Source organism: Bacillus rossius, chromosome 18 (genome assembly GCF_032445375.1).
Source record: "Bacillus rossius redtenbacheri isolate Brsri chromosome 18, Brsri_v3, whole genome shotgun sequence".
In the NCBI taxonomy this organism is placed as follows: Eukaryota; Metazoa; Arthropoda; class Insecta; order Phasmatodea; family Bacillidae; genus Bacillus; species Bacillus rossius.
The window spans coordinates 12,384,635-12,402,616 of record NC_086345.1 but is presented as its reverse complement, the minus strand read 5'-3'; the positions used below and the strand labels follow the sequence as shown (position 1 = coordinate 12,402,616).

Genomic DNA, 17,982 nt, shown 5'->3' with positions numbered 1-17,982 from the left:
ACTAAGCGTAATTATTTTTTTTAAAAAACTATGGAATGTATGTGTGTGTGTGGTGTGATATTTAAGTTAGAGCATTGTAATTTCATTATAACTTCCTAAATTGTTAAAACCGTAACAAATTATAAATTAGTACTTTTTTTTTTCAAATCTAGTACTTTTTTCTCGCCTAAGTTGGTACGAAATATTTTTCCCTTGTGGACACCCTGGAGGGAACTGACCGGGGGCAAGTGAATCACGCGTGTTTTTTCTCGGTGGCATAGGGGGTAGGGGAGGGAGACAGACTGCAGCGCCGCGGCGCGGTGCCGTCGGTAACTAAACGACCCGTGACGCGCGAGCACTCGGCTTTGACGTCGCGGACACAGACACTCCTACCCCCTCCCCCCTGCCATCGTCATCCACTCCTTTCCCCATTTTCTGGGCCGGTGGCGCCTGCCAACTTTGACCTTTGACACGACAGCTTCCCGGCGCAGTGGCCGAGGGTTTGAAAAGGCAGAGGGGGGAAATTTTGATGGTGGGAGGGCGAGAAGGGGGGGGGGGGATGGTTTCATGAGAGGAGTACCATTACTGCAAGCTATTTCCGGACGGATTGACCCGGAAGGCTGTTGAAACCTCGTACACGAACCCCACGTCACATACCCCGTCCGCTAGAGAGAGAGAGAGTAAGAGAGAGAGAGAGAGAGAGAGAGAGAGAGAGAGAGAGAGAGAGAGAGAGAGAGAGAGAGAGAGAGAGAGAGAGAGAGAGGACTCTAGCTGCGTTCCGTTACACACACACCAAAGGCACTGGGAGAGCACAGACGAACAATTGATTCAAGTCTCAGACGTCTCGTTGAAAACCGCTGGGTCAACAACACAGACGATGGGAATGTGGCGAGAACACATTGATTGAATGAGAAACATCTGCCACGTTTCCAACAACTTGCAAAAGAAACCCACGGGTTTAGACCCACAGGGAATTAATTGTTTTTTTTTTTTTATTAATTAAATTTTTTACGTGACAACGTCTAATAAATCGATGAACGCCGGCTGCACGCACGAAAAAGTGTCCAGTTACGCACATTGTTCCGTTACGCTGTGTCCCGTTACGCTCATTGTACGCTTGCGCCGCACCGAGAGAAGTGAAAACTTAAAACTTTGTTTATAAATGTGTAATATGAAATAATGTCTACGTCAAATATACGTAAGAAAGTGGATCTGATTACGAGTATAATATCAAGTATTTATTCTTTTATTATTAAAATAAAAATGATTCACTTTTATTCACAAAAGTATGCAATCATTTCATCAATGTTTTGTTATGACGTCACGTTAAACTATCGTCCGTAAACCGTCTTTACAGACAACCAATTTTTTAATTAAACCCCTTCTAGTTTTGAGGTTATTTATAAAATCAACTACCCATTTCTCACACCATTATTTGACTTTTTGATGTGTGAACATCTCAGCTCTCGGTATTCAGCATTCGGTACGAGTAACTTCGTGAAAATGGAACGGAGGAAGTTGGGGAACGGAAATGTGTGACCACGGTGCTGCCATCTGCGGAAGTCTCAGAAATCTTGAAGAGATGGTGGATTTACGTGATTCGTCCGTATACATTAACTTTCGCGAACATCGGAGAATTTACTAAGCGTATCGGTGCACCAAAGTAAACCTTATAATATTACAACTATCCTCTAAACTTAATAATATAACTTTTAGTCTTTAAAAGAAATACTGTCAATTTAAATATTTATAGATTTTTTAACACATTCATTGATCTACTTGTTCCAAGTAACTACGAATATGTGATTCAAAGCAGTAAAATGTGATTAACTATAAAAATCCTGTTGACGAGATGTTGGTTACTGGTAATCCAGTGAAACAGTTTCTTATTTCGGGCTTTCGATATAAGATTTTGCTGCGAAATCAGTAAAAAAACAAAAAAATAAATAAAAAAAATTTTACCACCAAACGAAATCTGTAAGAGTTTCATACATCCACGTACCAACTCTTGCACCTTTGACTAAAAATGCCGGTCCATCCATCTTGAATTCGGTTTTCCAGTTTTTAGTTTCCAGATATTACTCAACGCAAATACATCAGGCTGAATACGAACACATGCTTTACGTCAAACGATACATGTGGATGACAGCAAAAAAAAAAAAAAAATACAAGGCTACGTGAGAATGAACACATCACTTTTCGTTAAACTCCGACAATTTATTTCTTTATTTCGGAAAGTACCATAGCGTTTGAGTAAGAACACACATTTCATTCAGTCGGTATTTTTCGCAGCAGTGAATTGTATATATAAAATGTTAGCAATATAATTTAACGGTAATAATTACCAAATCGTTTGTTTGTAATTTAAGTAGCACGATTTCTTATCATATCTGTGTGTGTTGGTAAGCTAGAAGTATGAAAAATTAAGTATAACATAAAACCTCATTGAAGGTTTGGAACTGATGTTAATAATTGTTTCATTTTGTAAATCCATAGTTCAATTTCCGTCTTGGAAATGCACAAGTCTGTAAAAAATAACGACACTAAATTTTTTCAATACAGTTGTGAAATAATCACGAAAAAAATTCACACAAAAAAATTTAATTACTCGAGACATCAAAATACAATAATAAAAAATAAGTAATTAGTTATCAGTAAAACAAAACAGTAATGTTAAAAAAAATGGGGTGTGTCTGTGTCATGGACACGGCCGTGTGTTGTACGTGAATACGTGTACATAACAGGCAATATTTTCTATACAAAATATAAAATACGAAATTTTTTTATTTCAACACCATATATATTCACTGTAACTATTTTACACTAATGTTTTATATATGCAATCGATAGATTTTGTAGAGAGCTGACGATTGAAACCCAAACGAACGTCGTAGCTTCTTCGAGTTAAAAAGTTATACTATATGGAAATCTAGAAACGCAGCAAAATCACGTCAAAATGGCGGCGCTTCCCCCTACACCGCGCGTGATGCGTCACAGTCCTCACTTAGCGTAACGAATTCTTTGATCCTTTATCTATCCAGTGGTGTAATTAAATTTTGAATAGAGATGGTGGATATGTAGCTGCAACACCAGAATGTATCCACCCGATTTTGTTATCATTCTTTTTTTTTTTAAATTGCATCCCACTACGGAAGCAATTTTAAATACGTATTCACGTCAAAAAAAAACAAATAGTTTACTGGTTGTTTTTTTGGCGTTATTTTTTTTTCACACGGTGGCTCACAAGACCCTCCAATTATACCGACACACAATCTTCATGTCGGTTCATAATGATCTAATGCGATTCGTGTTTGTTTCGGCAGAGCGCGGAGAACACCGCGTATCTCCGCGATTGTTTGCAATCAGCCTTTAAATTTGTCGTGGTCGGTACAGTCTTCAATCTCCCTGCAGAGTGTCGGATGTGTGTATCTTCCTCTCGTGACTTAAGAACCCTGGCAACATTTTAAAACGAGAATCCAGCTGGAAAAAAAATTATGCCGGAGGTTATACATGTTTTTAAATAACTTGCCAACTTAGCATAGTATACTATTTTACAGAATAAATCTTCAATAATACTTTTTTTTTAGCACAAGTCGTACGAATATTTTTTTTCTCGATAATCTTGCATGTTTGACATTATTTAATTCTTATCAAAAGTATGAGGATTAGGTTTAAAAATTGGAATATTATAATGACGATATTTGTAGTCACGATGTCTAATAATATCTGCATCCTAATACTGACCTAATGGACTCCTTAGCTAAGGGATCCTGCAAGTGCAGTGGCCATCTTTGCTTGCTTCCGAATTCTCCCAATGGATTCAACGGCATCCCTACATGCGTCCAGTAAAATCTAGATTTATATGGATGCGACACTCGCATCCACAGATGCGTCTCTAGATCCATTTGCTTTGGAATCGTGTCGTATTTTGTTTGGATACAACATTACTTTAGATTTTTGCCATAAGACCTGTTTAAAACGTTATAAGAATATGTTATAACTCAAATAGAGACAAAAAAACATGTTAATAAAAACTACCGAAATGCAAACAAACTTACAGGGGCCTTTATTGCTAATTATAAGTGTTTTAAATACTTTCATATTCATAGCAACATTGTTAATTTAATCGCTGACATTTATAACATGCAAGGTACATTAACTTTTTTTTAATTGGTCGTGTTTATTTACATTTTGCTGAATATTCGTACATGGCTACGTACACGCTAGTACGACCAACTGTCGACAGGTGGTGCTAGCAGTAAAAGTATTCGGATACTATCCGTCCATTAGAAATGCGTCCTCTATATTGTGACTGCATTTCTAAGGGATTTAGGGATGTGTGTACTGTGGACGCAACCATATGTATTCGGATACAGCTAATACTGTTTAGAACAGATATATGAAAAATATTTGTTAAGAATACCTCAAAATCTACGAAGTTTTAATTCATAACGTAATTAGGAGCCTTGGGCGAAGTTTCGACTAAACGAATCAAACGAATCTCTTTTTAATATTCTATTTTACATCACCACGAAATTTGCTATTCGTTTTTTAGAAACTTCGGTTGTGATGCTTCGCGTCTGACGTGAAGCTTCGCATTTTTTTGCAAAGCTTTAACATTGGAAGACGAAGATTTTCTCAAGGAAGTATTTTGTGTGTGTGTGTTGTATATGTTTTGCTTGAACAAAGTTGGTTACTGAAGAAAAAAAATAGGCACACTGTTTGCTTTTATGATCGCTCAATATTATTAATATGCTCGTTTATTTTATCAATTTTTTCGAATGATTTTATTCATATAGGGCCCAATGGTTAGTCAATTAATCAGTTCAAACATTACAAATTTAAACGATTAGGTTGTTTTTTTTTTACTTTAACCATGTATTTAATAAAATAAGTGCAATGCAGCTTTTCTGAGAACAACATTCGCAATTCGATTCGACTTCGCGAATGTTTTAAAAAAACGTTTTGATATTCGTTTCGCATGAAAAAAAATATTATTGTTTGCACAGTGTTAGTAATTAGTTAGTAATTAGTTGGTTCTTGACTTTACGTTCAATTTTGGGACCCTCTATATACGGCCTTGTGTTCAGCGTCTTATGGCCAGTTGCACCATTCTGCTAATCGATTTGCGATCCAATAATCTTAAGACCAAGAATGATCTAAAGATCATTCTTCTAAATCTAAACGTTGCGCCAACAGATCTAAGCTTGCGTGATCTATCATTCATAAATTTTCAATCTAAGAGAACAGCAGAGTCAAAGAAATGTTAGATGCATTTCTATTGGCGGGTTGGAACTGCATGAGTCGCTGTAATCTATTGTCCCCTCGGCGAACAAATGGTTGATGCGATTGCCACAAGACAGCAGCACATACAGTCTCTGCCTTTTATCTGCTGAATTTTAATAACCATTGAAAACAACACATGCTGGTATGTAAAAGTTGATTACAAAACGAAACCCGTGAATATGAAAAAGGTTTTTGACTTTAAAAGAATTATTTTGTTTAATATGGAAAGCATTGCATCCACATTCAATTACGGGCCCTGGACCCCCCCCCCCTTAACCCTCCCCCCCCTGGTTCACCCCAATTTTACAGTCACGTGCTACATTATAATTGCATGGTTATTTCTTACCTACACTCTTTTTAGAATGTTGTCAAACCTGAAAATACGGGATAAAATTATGGTTACTATTTTATAAGTCCAAACTAATCTTTATTTTACTTGAAAATAACCACAGCGAGAATGTATATTTATTTCACACACTGAGATGTAAATAAACAGGGGTGGGCCCAGGCCCTGGACCTAGGGGTACACCCAGCCCCCACCCTTGTAGGGCCCATGCTGGAAAGTAATCACGACGAATTAAAAAAATATATTAAAATATTAAACTAAAATAACAAGCATTTTGTACATTGAAAATATGGGTGTTACTTGTGAGAAGAGTTTGCGCCACTACATGAAAATGGGGACGCACCACAACGCCGAACGTACAATAACGCCGAACGTACAATAACGCCGAAAACCAAATTGACTATAACGCCGACAGCTAGAAAACTGCTGTGTACCACAACGCCGAATTACCACAACGCCGAAATACATTAACGCCGAAAAATGTCATTGCAGGACTGTCACAAAGGTTAGGTAAGGTAATGTTAGGTTAGGCTAGGTTAGGCTAGCCAAGGTTAGGTTAGGTACACAAATTCATTCAGTTGTTTTTCATTTTGGTCCTGTGGCCCCCCCTCCCCGCAGCAACATTTTTCGGGGTTACTGTATTTCGGCGTTATGGTACACAGCAGTTTTCTAGCTGTCGGCGTTGCGGTCAATTTGGTATTCGGCGTTATTGTACGTTCGGCGTTGTGGTATTTCGGCGTTGTTGTAACGACCTTATGAAAATCCACGTGCAGTTTCCCGCCTGTAGCAGGATTCACACGGGTGGATTGGGGCTGACACAGGAGCCAGCCCGAGGGATCGATAATACACCTGTCGTTCCGACCATAGCCTGGAGAGTGCGCGTGAGGTGAGATGAGATAGGGGGTGTGTGGAGCAGCGACGGAATTAATTACTGGTGGGAAACGGGAGCACCCCGAGAAAATCCACAGGCCACGTCAACGTCCGCCACGTTTCCCACTTGAAAATCAGGGTTTGACCCTCAGCGGTATTCTCGAAAACTCTTGGTGGCAGGCGAGTGTTCCAAACCACTCCTCGGTTGCACCCCTACAACAAGTAAAAAAAAAAATATTTTTGATACACGTGTTGTGCATCATATGCTTATTAAATTTTCACGCATAAAAGTTCGTGACTTCTGGCGCAGTGTCGATCCGAGATCATTGCAATGAAACCGACCTGAGAATTCAGGTTCACGTCGCAATTCCCCGTGATCTCAGTTCAGCGCTCACGACAAAAAAGGCACCATAGAGAGTGTGGTCGAAATGACGATCGAACCAGCAAGATGTCTCGAGATCAACGGTGTGGTGCAACCTGGGAAAGCCTACAACTCAAGTACTTTCGGTTCCCTGCAAGAATTTCCGAAGATTTCCGGAGTTTTTCGTTTTGGTATTAACGCCACTTCAGCCGCTAAATCAGAAGTTTCCAATGAAAACAAGCATGTTGTGACTGACCTAACCTAACCTAACCCTTCGATTTTTTTTTTTTTAAATTTCAATTTTTGAGAGAAATCCGAAGTTGCACGAACGTGGTAGGAAACCGAAACTACGTGAGTTGTAGGCTACCGGTGAAACCTGGCTGCTCCACGTGTGTGTCTCACTGGAGCTAACTGTGCACGGGCGTGTGTGTGTGTGCTCCCTCGCAGCGTGTGCGGGTTCCAGCACTTCCAGCGAGCCGGCCACCGCCACCTCAACCTGTTCCAGTCCACATACTACGTGGTGGTCACCTTCTCCACCGTCGGCTACGGCGACATCGTGCCCGACATCTGGCCGTCGCAGCTCTACATGGTCATCATGATCTGCGTCGCGCTCATCGTGCTGCCCACGCAGGTGAGGAACTAACTCATCCAGTCCCTCCCCAACCTCTCCCAGCAAACTCTTCCAAACCCTAGGTCGATTCACCTTCCTGTAGCCGTGTCACGACGACACACGATCCCGATACTATCCGACACACTGCACTGCCCGATGTTATGCTAAGACACACGATTGTTCAACTGCTCGATACATGATATTACCTGGCAAAATACACGATATCATCCGATACTATACTCGATATTACCATTTTCCGATACACGAGATACGGCGACATCGAGCCCGACATCTGGCCGTCGCAGCTCTACATGGTCATCATGATCTGCGTCGCGCTCATCGTGCTGCCCACGCAGGTGAGGAAATAACTACTTCACCCCATCCCCAATCCCTCCCCTCCCACTCTTCCAAACCCTAGGTCGATACACCTTCCTGTAGCCATGTCGCGACGACACACGATCCCGATACTCTCCGGCACACTATACTGACCTATGGTATGCTACGATACACGATTGTTCAACTACTCGATACATATTACCTAGCACAACGCATGATATCATCCGATACGATACGCGATATTACCATTTTCCGATTCACGAGATATGGCGACATCGTGCCCGACATCTGGCCATCGCAGCTCTACATGGTCATCATGATCTCCGTCGCGCTCCTCGTGCTGCCCACGCAGGTGAGGAACTAACTCCTTCACCCCCTCCCCAACCCCTCCCAATCCACTCTTCCAAACCCTAGGTCGATACACCTTCCTGTAGATGTGTCGCGACGACACACGATCCCGATACTATCCGACACACTATATTTCCCGATGTTATGCTACGATACACGACTCACCAACTACCCGATACATGATATTACCTGGCAAAATACATGATATCATCCGATCCGATACGCGATATTACCATTCTCCGATACACGAGATACGGCGACATCGTGCCCAACATCTGGCCGTCGCAGCTCTACATGGTCATCATGATCTGTGTCGCGCTCATCGTGCTGCCCACGCAGGTGAGGAACTAACTCCTTCACACCCTCCCCAATCACTCCCATCCCACTCTTCCAAACCCTAGGTCGATACACCTTCCTGTAGACGTGTCGCGATGACACACGATCCCGATACTATACGGCATACTATACTGTCCGATGTTATGTTACGTTACACGATTGTTAAACTACCCGCTACATGATATTACCTGGCAAAACGCACGATATCATCCGATACGATACGCGATAAATTACCATTGAGATTATATAACGCGACTATCCAATCTAATACACGATTTTATCCCATCACATACATCTAATCTGGCCAGTTGCACAGACAATTGACAACACCGCGTTTATCCCGCTGACTTAACAAAAGGACTGCACTCGTACCTATACTATCCTATACACGATATTACCCGATATCCGGTACACGGCATTATCCTTCTTGTTGCGCGATACTTATTCGCCCGATACAATTGTTGGTACACAAAATGGATCGGTCTCGCATATTAAGTGCCACCTCCGTGTTCATCCCACTGGATTAAGGTTAATACACTCGGGCCGATACTATCCGATACTATCGATAACATTTAATCAGTCAAAGGATGGTCAAGTGGAGGGGCTAAGTACCCGCTGACTAACCATTTGCCTACCATAGCTCTGGGGAGACACAGAAGCACCGCGAGCTGATACCCTGTCTCTTTGCTGCCACTGACGAGCCACGTGCAACAAGCACATAACTGTGCGAACACTAATAACGGCTAGCCATCATTTCCCTGAGTCACCGTCAGTTTAACTAGGATTTATTTCTCGGTGAAAAATAATATCAAAATACTTTATCAAAAGAAACATCTTTGCTGAGGAAGCTACAATTTTCGAGCGTTATCAAAATTTCCGATCGCACGAAGGACATAGGTACGTAATGGGGGAACCGGGAGAGGAGGGGAATAGTTAGGGACATGGTGGGGGAACCGGGAGAGGAGGGGAATAGTTAGCTATGTGATGGAGGGAACCGGCTGAGGAGGGGAATAGTTATGTACGTGATTGGGGAACCGGCTGAGGAGGGGAATAGTTAGGTACGTGGTGGGGGAACCGGGAGAGGAGGGGAATCGTTAGTTATGTGATGGAGGGAACCGGGAGAGGAAGGGAATAGTTAGGTACATAGTGGATAACCGGGAGAGGAGGAGCCTGCAGGGGAGAGGCAGAAATGACGCAGCATACTTGCACACTTAAGCAATATCATAATTTTGGATTCGCATACTCGCATTATTTATGTGAGACCTCAGCCAAAGAGAAATATCTCTCCTATAACTAGTAATATAATAAGCAAGAAGTTTCACTTCTGTCGCGCTTGAACTCCACGCACACATTGTTATAGTTCGTAACACATACACGCACACACACACGCACGCACACACGCACACACACACACACATATATATACATATATAGTCAAAATTATCTATATTTGTAACAAAACTATATATATATTTAAGTAGAATAAATTTATCGTCATGTTTTCAAAAACTCTTTTTTTTTATGTAAAGTAGACATTTTTAATTACTTCATAACTTTCAACATATATTATTTATGAAACTTGTTTTAGTAACGTGAATAATGCATATAAAAATCGTAGCATTCAAACTTCATTATATTTTTTTAATTTTTAATTTTGTTTGGAGCTTTTGAATCTCGACTATAGTAATGCTATCACGTTTATTTTTTATGCAAAATGAAATAATATTTTAATGTAATCGGTTCTGTAATGAAGGTCCGTATTACAGGAGTGAATTATAGTTTAAATATGTGATTGGTATTCGCAAATTTCAAACAAAAATTAGTCAATAATAAATAAATAATTATACATCGTCACTAATACCCCGGCTTGATAAAAGAATTGACAAGAGACCACTAGGGATACCGTTTGTTTCGTTCTGTTGCCAAATGAAACGCGCGATAGGTATCGCACTGATAAAGGTCGCACGAAAATAAAAAAAAATTGCATGTCAATTTATTCTCTGGGAGAAAAAAAAAAGAGGCACCCTATCGTCACTGTTATGCTGACGGATCGCCTCTGCGCCAATAGCGCTTGTTCCGTGACGCACGAGTGCATGTGACGTGTCTGATATCCCGCGGGGACACGTGGCAACGTTGCATCAACGTCGACGGAACGTCGCTACGGGAATGTAAAAAAAAAAAATGTAAGCGAGTATTTCAGTTCTCACCAGTGTCATGTACACATCTAACCTCGGTAACGAACTGATTCACGTGTTCTCGTGTTGGAAATACGCTCAATATGCGAAATTTGGTCACGAAATTTAACGTAGAATTCTTTAAAATAATACCGTGCGTGATTAACATACGCTAATTGTGTTCAAAACTACATTTCTGGACGCGGATCACACGTAGTTCGTGCACCCGCCGCTAGAATTCGCTGCCGGAGCAGCCACGTCGACTATCGAGACATTCAATTAGCATAGATACATTTAAAACTATATTATTAAACGGTTCCGATAAAAGCGAAAAAGACTTAAAGAAATACTTAACCCCAGCTTGGAATTCATTTTCGACAGTGAATTTTTTTTTTTTAAGTGCTGCCTATCTTGTTAAAATTCACTAAACAGCTAAGCCTATATAGTTTATTCATGTGTTTGTGAAATATGGTTGGTGTCATCCGCCACAGATGGCAGCACCGCGGTTGTTACACATTTCCGTTCCATGACTTCCGTCGCATTACTAAATGCCGACCGAGAGCTAAGATGTTACAAATTTAAAATTCACAGTTGAAAATGTGTGTGGCACATTTAGTACAAATATCCGCCACATCTATGTAATTATTGTGCATGCTCAATAGAAAATATTTCGCTAGTTTAGTGGATTTTATATCTAACCCATACAAATAATGTTCACAAATAATTTGTTAAGATTTATTTTCAAAAATGTTCAGGTAGCGTAAACGCACTATGTACTCTAAAATAAGAATTTGAGCAAGATAAAATAGTTGCACCATTTCCGAAAACAGACTATGTGCAAGCCTAAAACGGTAGCGTGGGTTTGTATTTACGAAAACTCTCAAATATGTAACCCCTCTTAAAAGATAGTTTGTGTCTCGTTTCAACTGTTGTGATGAATTTTTTTGGGTTCGGAATTTTTGTGCTGTCATCATTTTTGTTTTTTTTTTTTCGTTTTGTTAGTCCATTTTTCTTGGTTTTTCTTTTTCTGTTGACCATATTCCTGTTGTGGAGTATTGTGTGGTGTTTATATCCTGACAACAGCAATTTTTTGCTTAATTTGTGTTTTTGTCATTTGTGTTTGGCGTATGTCCAAAAGCTTACATCAAGTCATGCACTCCCATTGCACAAATCTTTCAAAGATAATAAGAAATGAACGTGACAAAAAGAGAAAAAAAAAAAGACTTTTTACTAGAACAGCACTGCAAACACCTCAAAACCACCTCTGGTAGTAGCGACACTCGCCCGACATCGTAGAGGCATTTATTCCACCTCATTAGCATCTCTAGACACACAACCGTGGCTTAGCAGACATTATTCCTGAAAAAGAGCCCAAAACCTGATTTAATATAAGGTTTCCCTTTGTTTTCCTTTATCAAAGGACTTTACTTGGGGCAAAACATTCCATTTTAGAGCTGCTATGCAACAGCGAATTACGTCGATAGATAAATTGAGTTCTTTGTTTACAACAATTTCCGTACGATCCATCCTTAAAACGCAAGGGCATCTATGAGCTTTCCAAAAGCATCCTTTGAAGAATTCTTAGTGCATACTGACTCATAAAGCAGTAAGCAAATGTAATGACTACAGTTTATAAACAATCCATTTGAAACTTTCTTCAATGAGAATTTATCACATACTGCTATAACAGGCTGTATGCAAAAGTGATGAACAAGTGTACGGCAAGTTATAAACAGTCAATAAATATTCCTTTAATGATGCCTTAGCGCATATTGTTACAGAATGCAGTAAGACATTGTGATAGACTAGCAGACGGTATAGTACAGTATACATTTCAAAAAAAAGATCTTCAATACTACCACAAGCATACAAAATATTACAAACAATCCATTAAAAATCCTTCAATGAGTTTAACGTGCATGCTGCTACAAAAAAAGTAAACAATAACAATGGACAAGCATGCGGTTGGTAATAAACAGTCCATAAAAATAAGAGTCCATAAATTATATTTTTATGAAGCCATAGTGCAAACTGAAAATTGAGGCAGAAAAAATTGGTTATGAGCAAGCATACAGCAGGTTAACAAATAGTCCATAAACATCACTTTATGAAGCCATACTAGGTACCAAAACAACATGGTTTGGCAAGTATCTAATGAGGAGCAATGACAGGTGTTACAGTTCGAGCTTCTGGCGCTCGTACCAAAACAACGTGGTTTGGCAAGCATTTGATGAGGAGCAATGACAGGTGTTATAGTTCGAGCTTCTGGCGCTCGTACCAAAACAACATGGTTTGGCAAGTATCTAATGAGGAGCAATGACTGGTGTACTGGCGTGTTGCAGTTCGAGCAACTGGCGTTCACGTGGATGGAGCGCCAGAAGCTGGGAGGCTCCTACTCGTCGCACCGCGCGCAGTCGGAGAAGCACGTGGTCGTGTGCAGCACCACGCTCCATGCCGACACAATCATGGACTTCCTCAACGAGTTCTACGCGCACCCGCTACTACAGGTGAGCTGCCACCCGCCCTCCCTTACCCTACCTTCCTCTCAGCGTGTCCACACACGTCACAACATTGCAGTCGGTGAAGTACGTGGGGGTGTGCAGCAACACATGGACATTCTCAATGAGCAAAATGTTCAACATCTCCTGTAAGTTGTAAGTGAGCTACCATCTTCAATCACTTACTCTGCTCCCTCTCAGCCTGGCCATACACTACACACACTCGCAGTCGGAAAAAAAACACATGGTAAAGTCAATCACCCCACCACATGTCAGTACCATCATGGACTTCCATCAAGGATTTTAATGTGAAACCTGCTCTTGCAAATCAACTACCATCTTTACCCTTCTCTGAACCTACTCCCTCTCATTCTGTCCATAAACATCACATTCTAGAAATCGGAGAAGCATGCCATGGTGTTCTTCGCAATGATACATGCTGATGGGACATACATATTAGACTTCTTCAACGAGTTCTAGATGCACCTGCTCCTGCAGTAATAAGACTTCATCGTCAGTTCGTCTTCATCCGGAAGATGTTGGGTCCAAACGACCGGGTGACGATCCTGGTCAAATCCTGCCACGTGTACCTTGTTTGCCCCCGGCAGGACTACTACGTGGTGCTCCTGTCGCCCATGGAGCTGGACACCACGATGCGGATGATCCTGCAGGTGCCCATCTGGGCGCAGAGGGTCATCTACATCCAGGGGTCGTGCCTCAAGGACGGCGACCTGGCGCGCGCGCGCATGAACGAGGCGGAGGCGTGCTTCGTGCTGGCAGCCAGGAACTACGCCGACAAGACGGCCGCCGTGAGTGCCGTCTGACTGGACGGATTGATGTTTTGACTGAACGGATTGATGTTTTTGACTGAACGGATTGGTGTTTCGACTGAACGGATTGGTGTTTCGACTGAACGGATTGGTGTTTCGACTGAACGGATTGGTGTTTCGACTGAACGGATTGGTGTTTCGACTGAACGGATTGGTGTTTCGACTGAACGGATTGGTGTTTCGACTGAACGGATTGATGTTTCGACTGAACAGATTGATGTTTCGACTGAACGGATTTATGTTTCGACTGAACGGATTTATGTTTCGACTGAACGGATTGATGCTTTGACTGAATGGATTGATGCTTTGACTGAACGGATTGATGTTTCGACTGAACGGATTGATGGATGATCCACAGATGTAAATAAAATGAATGATCATCTAATAGAGGGTGTACGAATGTGAGAATACGTGAATGTCAAATGGATGGTGAGTGGATGGATCAACCGATGAATGAATTGATGGATTTTAAATTGATGGATGAATGAATATATTACTGAATCAATAACTTACATAAATGTATGAGTTGTTGAAGGATTAAACAATTAGTGGATGGATGGATCTTTGTCTTTGTCGCTGCGCTGCCCCACAGCACAAAAAAAAGCCTAACAAAGTCAAACGGCGCAATCACAACGCATGTCCTCAACCTACCAATGCACTCACCCAGTTTCTTTTTTTATTTTAATAATTAGTTAATTAAGATAATTATTTATTTTTGTTTTATCGGTAGAGCTCCAGTAATGAATACCATTTTGTTTTACATTTACGTGATATTTTCCTGAGTGTCCTTTTTTTAAGACTATGTTGAAACTGTAAATAAATTATTTTGTTTTTTCCTTGTTTTTTATTGCCTTGGAATTTCATTAATGTACAGAAAAAATCATGTTGCGGCTCACTAAAAAAATTGGAGAATCTATTTACTTAACATTTGGCTCATTTCGGTCGAAATTCTGCCGAGCCCTAGTCTTGGTGATAAATCGAATGATTAGCAAGAAGGTTATTGAAGTGATACTTCTTTGCTGATGAGCGCTACAATCTTTGAGCGTTGCGAAAATTCCGACCGCATGAGGGGAATAGTTAGGTAAGTGGTGGGGGAAACCGGAAGAGGAGAAGGAGACGGCAAGGGAGGGGTAAAAATTGCATGCGTGCATATTTTCTCATTTGAATACTTGTACACTTTACATTTACACACTTGCATACTTGCGCAATAGCACAATTTAGCGCTCTCATACTTGCATAATTTTTTTTTAATCGTCAACCTCAGCCAAAGATAATTAACTCTGTTTCCTATTCCTAATAATATAATAAAGCAAGTAGTTTCACTTCTGTCGCGCGTGGACCGCACGCACTCATTTCTTTTCCACACCATCAGTATATAATAATCTATGGCGCACAGAGCCACGCGTACGGGAAGCCTACAACTCACGTAGTTTCGGTTCCCTACCACGTTCGTGCAACTTCGGATTTCTCTTAAAAATTGAAATTTGAAAAAAAAATCGAAGGGTTAGGTTAGGTTAGGCCAGTCACAACATGCTTGGTTTCATTGGAAACTTCTGATTTAGCGGCTGAAGTACACTAGGCGCAATATAACTCCGAGCTTGAGCTACGTCACACATGAGTGTTGACTGCAACACGTGTGGGGGGTCGGGTGGATGAGGAGGGGGTATAAGCAGATACGGCGACCTTGCACAGCAGGTAGAGAAAAGCAGAAAACATTGACCACTTACCACTGACGTTCCAAGCACTACCTCAGTTCTTCATCGCCACTGACTGTTCCATCCGAAGAGTCTGATGTGTAAACGTCACTGCTGTCACTGTTTGCATCACCTAACTGAACAATCGCTTTATCAATTTCAATGTCAAAACGCACATCCTTATCCCAGTATTCGTTCTCGAGTGTCTTGACGTGATTGCAAATCGGTATCCAATCTTCTGGACCCATTCGGTTAAATATTTCCTCGCAAAGTTTTTTTACATTTGCCAAATTGCAAGTAACATTTTTTGAAGCGACTTCTCCTTTAACTTTAGCCCATATGCTTTCTATCGGATTCAAATCCGGATGATAAGGGGGCAGACGAAGTAATGTGTGGCCACTATTTACCAATAGTCTGTCTGCCGAGTACTGCACTTGCGAAGGTTTGTGCTTCTTTATGAGGTTATACAAGTTTGGTTTGAGCATGTCGCTAGTAAAGGAAATCTTCTCCTTAATTAACCACTGCTGCATTTCCAATTTTGTCGAGCTGGAGGTAGGCGTTTTATTTATTTTTACATTGTGATAGGGAGCATTATCTATCACAACAACACTGTTTGGTGGAAGATTTTGTATTAATTGTTCGGTGAGCCATTTTTCATATTGTTTGTACAGTCGTGCGAGACACACCCGTCTCATTAGCTGTTCTCAGCTGTGCTTTCTCTAGTGAAATGGAGGGTTCCTGCAATCGCGCTTAATTTTTCATAAACTGCAGAACGTTATAGACGATTTCCCGCGCCTGCGAGTGCAGTTTTTTACTCTTAACTTTTGACAACACTGGAGGCATTTTTGTATAAAGTTGTACTTTACTGAAGTACTGCACTACATATGTAACACTGGCTCTGAACAAAAGTGATACACTACATGCATACAAACCTCAGATCCAAACTGTAAACGAAAACGTTTAGTAAGTACCAACGTATTTGTCGGATTTCACCGAAGGACTAAGTTTTCACTCTGTGCAGTAGCGTGTAGCCCCTGTTATCAAGGTACGCATTATCTCTCACTGCCGCGCCACGTCTGCTTTCTCCAGTGTCGGGACTCACATACACACGATTTTCTAACCGTCACCCAGGCTCGGAGTTATGTTGCGTCTAGTGTAGCATTAGTACCAAAAAGCAAAACTTCGGAAATCTTCGGAAACTCTTGGGGATCGACCATTAATCACGTGAGGTTCGAAAAGGGGGGGGGGGGGGGTCGGGAAAAATCACGAAATATCACAAGGGGGGAGGGGGGGTGTAGAGAGATATCACGTGTATTTATTTTTTCGCGCGATTTCTACTAAACCGAAAAGGGATGCGTGACCTTGACTCGCCGTAGCCAGGCAACAATATCCCCGCCCGCCGCAACATGAACCACCCGGCTCGGCTTGCCAGTCGCCAGTAAGACTGTGATTTTGGCGCCGAATACATGCGTATATCACATATAAGCCTTTCCTTTATTATTTTTATGCCAGTGAGAATAAACCTGCAATCTTAATGTGTGTCTGGACATTTTTATCACTGTGCTTAATTTTCCAGAATTAAATTAGATTATACCTATATTTAAAGATAATATTCTGAAATTTTTAAAAATATTTTGTACCTAAAAGATACATGTGATTTATTGGGGGGGGGGGGGGGGGGGGTAGTCTGAAACCTCACCACAAATCACTAGGGGGAAGGAGGGTTAAAAATTTGCTAAAAAAACATCACGTGATTAATGGACGACCCCTTGCAGGGAACCGAAACTACGTGGGTTGTAGGCTTCCCCACGCCGTACAGCTGGTGGATCCTACCAACACGTCTGCAGGGTTGGTAGGCCTGGTCTGTTCGCAGGACGAGCACACGATCCTGCGCTCGTGGGCGGTGAAGGACTTCGCCCCCGGCGTGCCCCAGTACGTGCAGATCTTCCGGCCGGAGAACAAGCTGCACGTGAAGTTCGCCGAGTACGTGGTGTGCGAGGACGAGTTCAAGTACGCGCTGCTCGCCAACAACTGCACGTGCCCGGGCACGTCCACGCTCGTCACCTTGCTGCTGCACACCTCCCGCGGACAGTGAGTGCCCATAGAGGAGCCGACACTGCATAGAGCAGCGGTTACGTAGACGCGAGCTCCGTGCACGAGTACATAAGTTAACTGCGGGCATTTTGCGCAGACTAATGATTACATAGACGTGATTTCCCATAGAGAAGGTAATACTGTATCTCTCAATGCATAGACTAATGGTTACGTGCAGTGGCGTAGCCAGGATTTGTGTATGGGGAGTGTTAAGAAGCAT

At 41.6% G+C, this 17,982-nt stretch overlaps 1 protein-coding gene across 1 annotated transcript in view; it reads left to right on the top strand.

The window, feature by feature from the left end:
* Positions 1-17,982, top strand: part of LOC134541375 (potassium channel subfamily T member 2) — a 284,414-nt gene that overhangs the window by 158,757 nt on the left and 107,675 nt on the right. Inside the window, 4 exon segments of the mRNA XM_063384799.1 lie at positions 7,290-7,473; positions 12,989-13,153; positions 13,753-13,953; positions 17,542-17,759. Of these exon segments, the coding sequence (XP_063240869.1) occupies positions 7,290-7,473; positions 12,989-13,153; positions 13,753-13,953; positions 17,542-17,759 (768 nt within the window).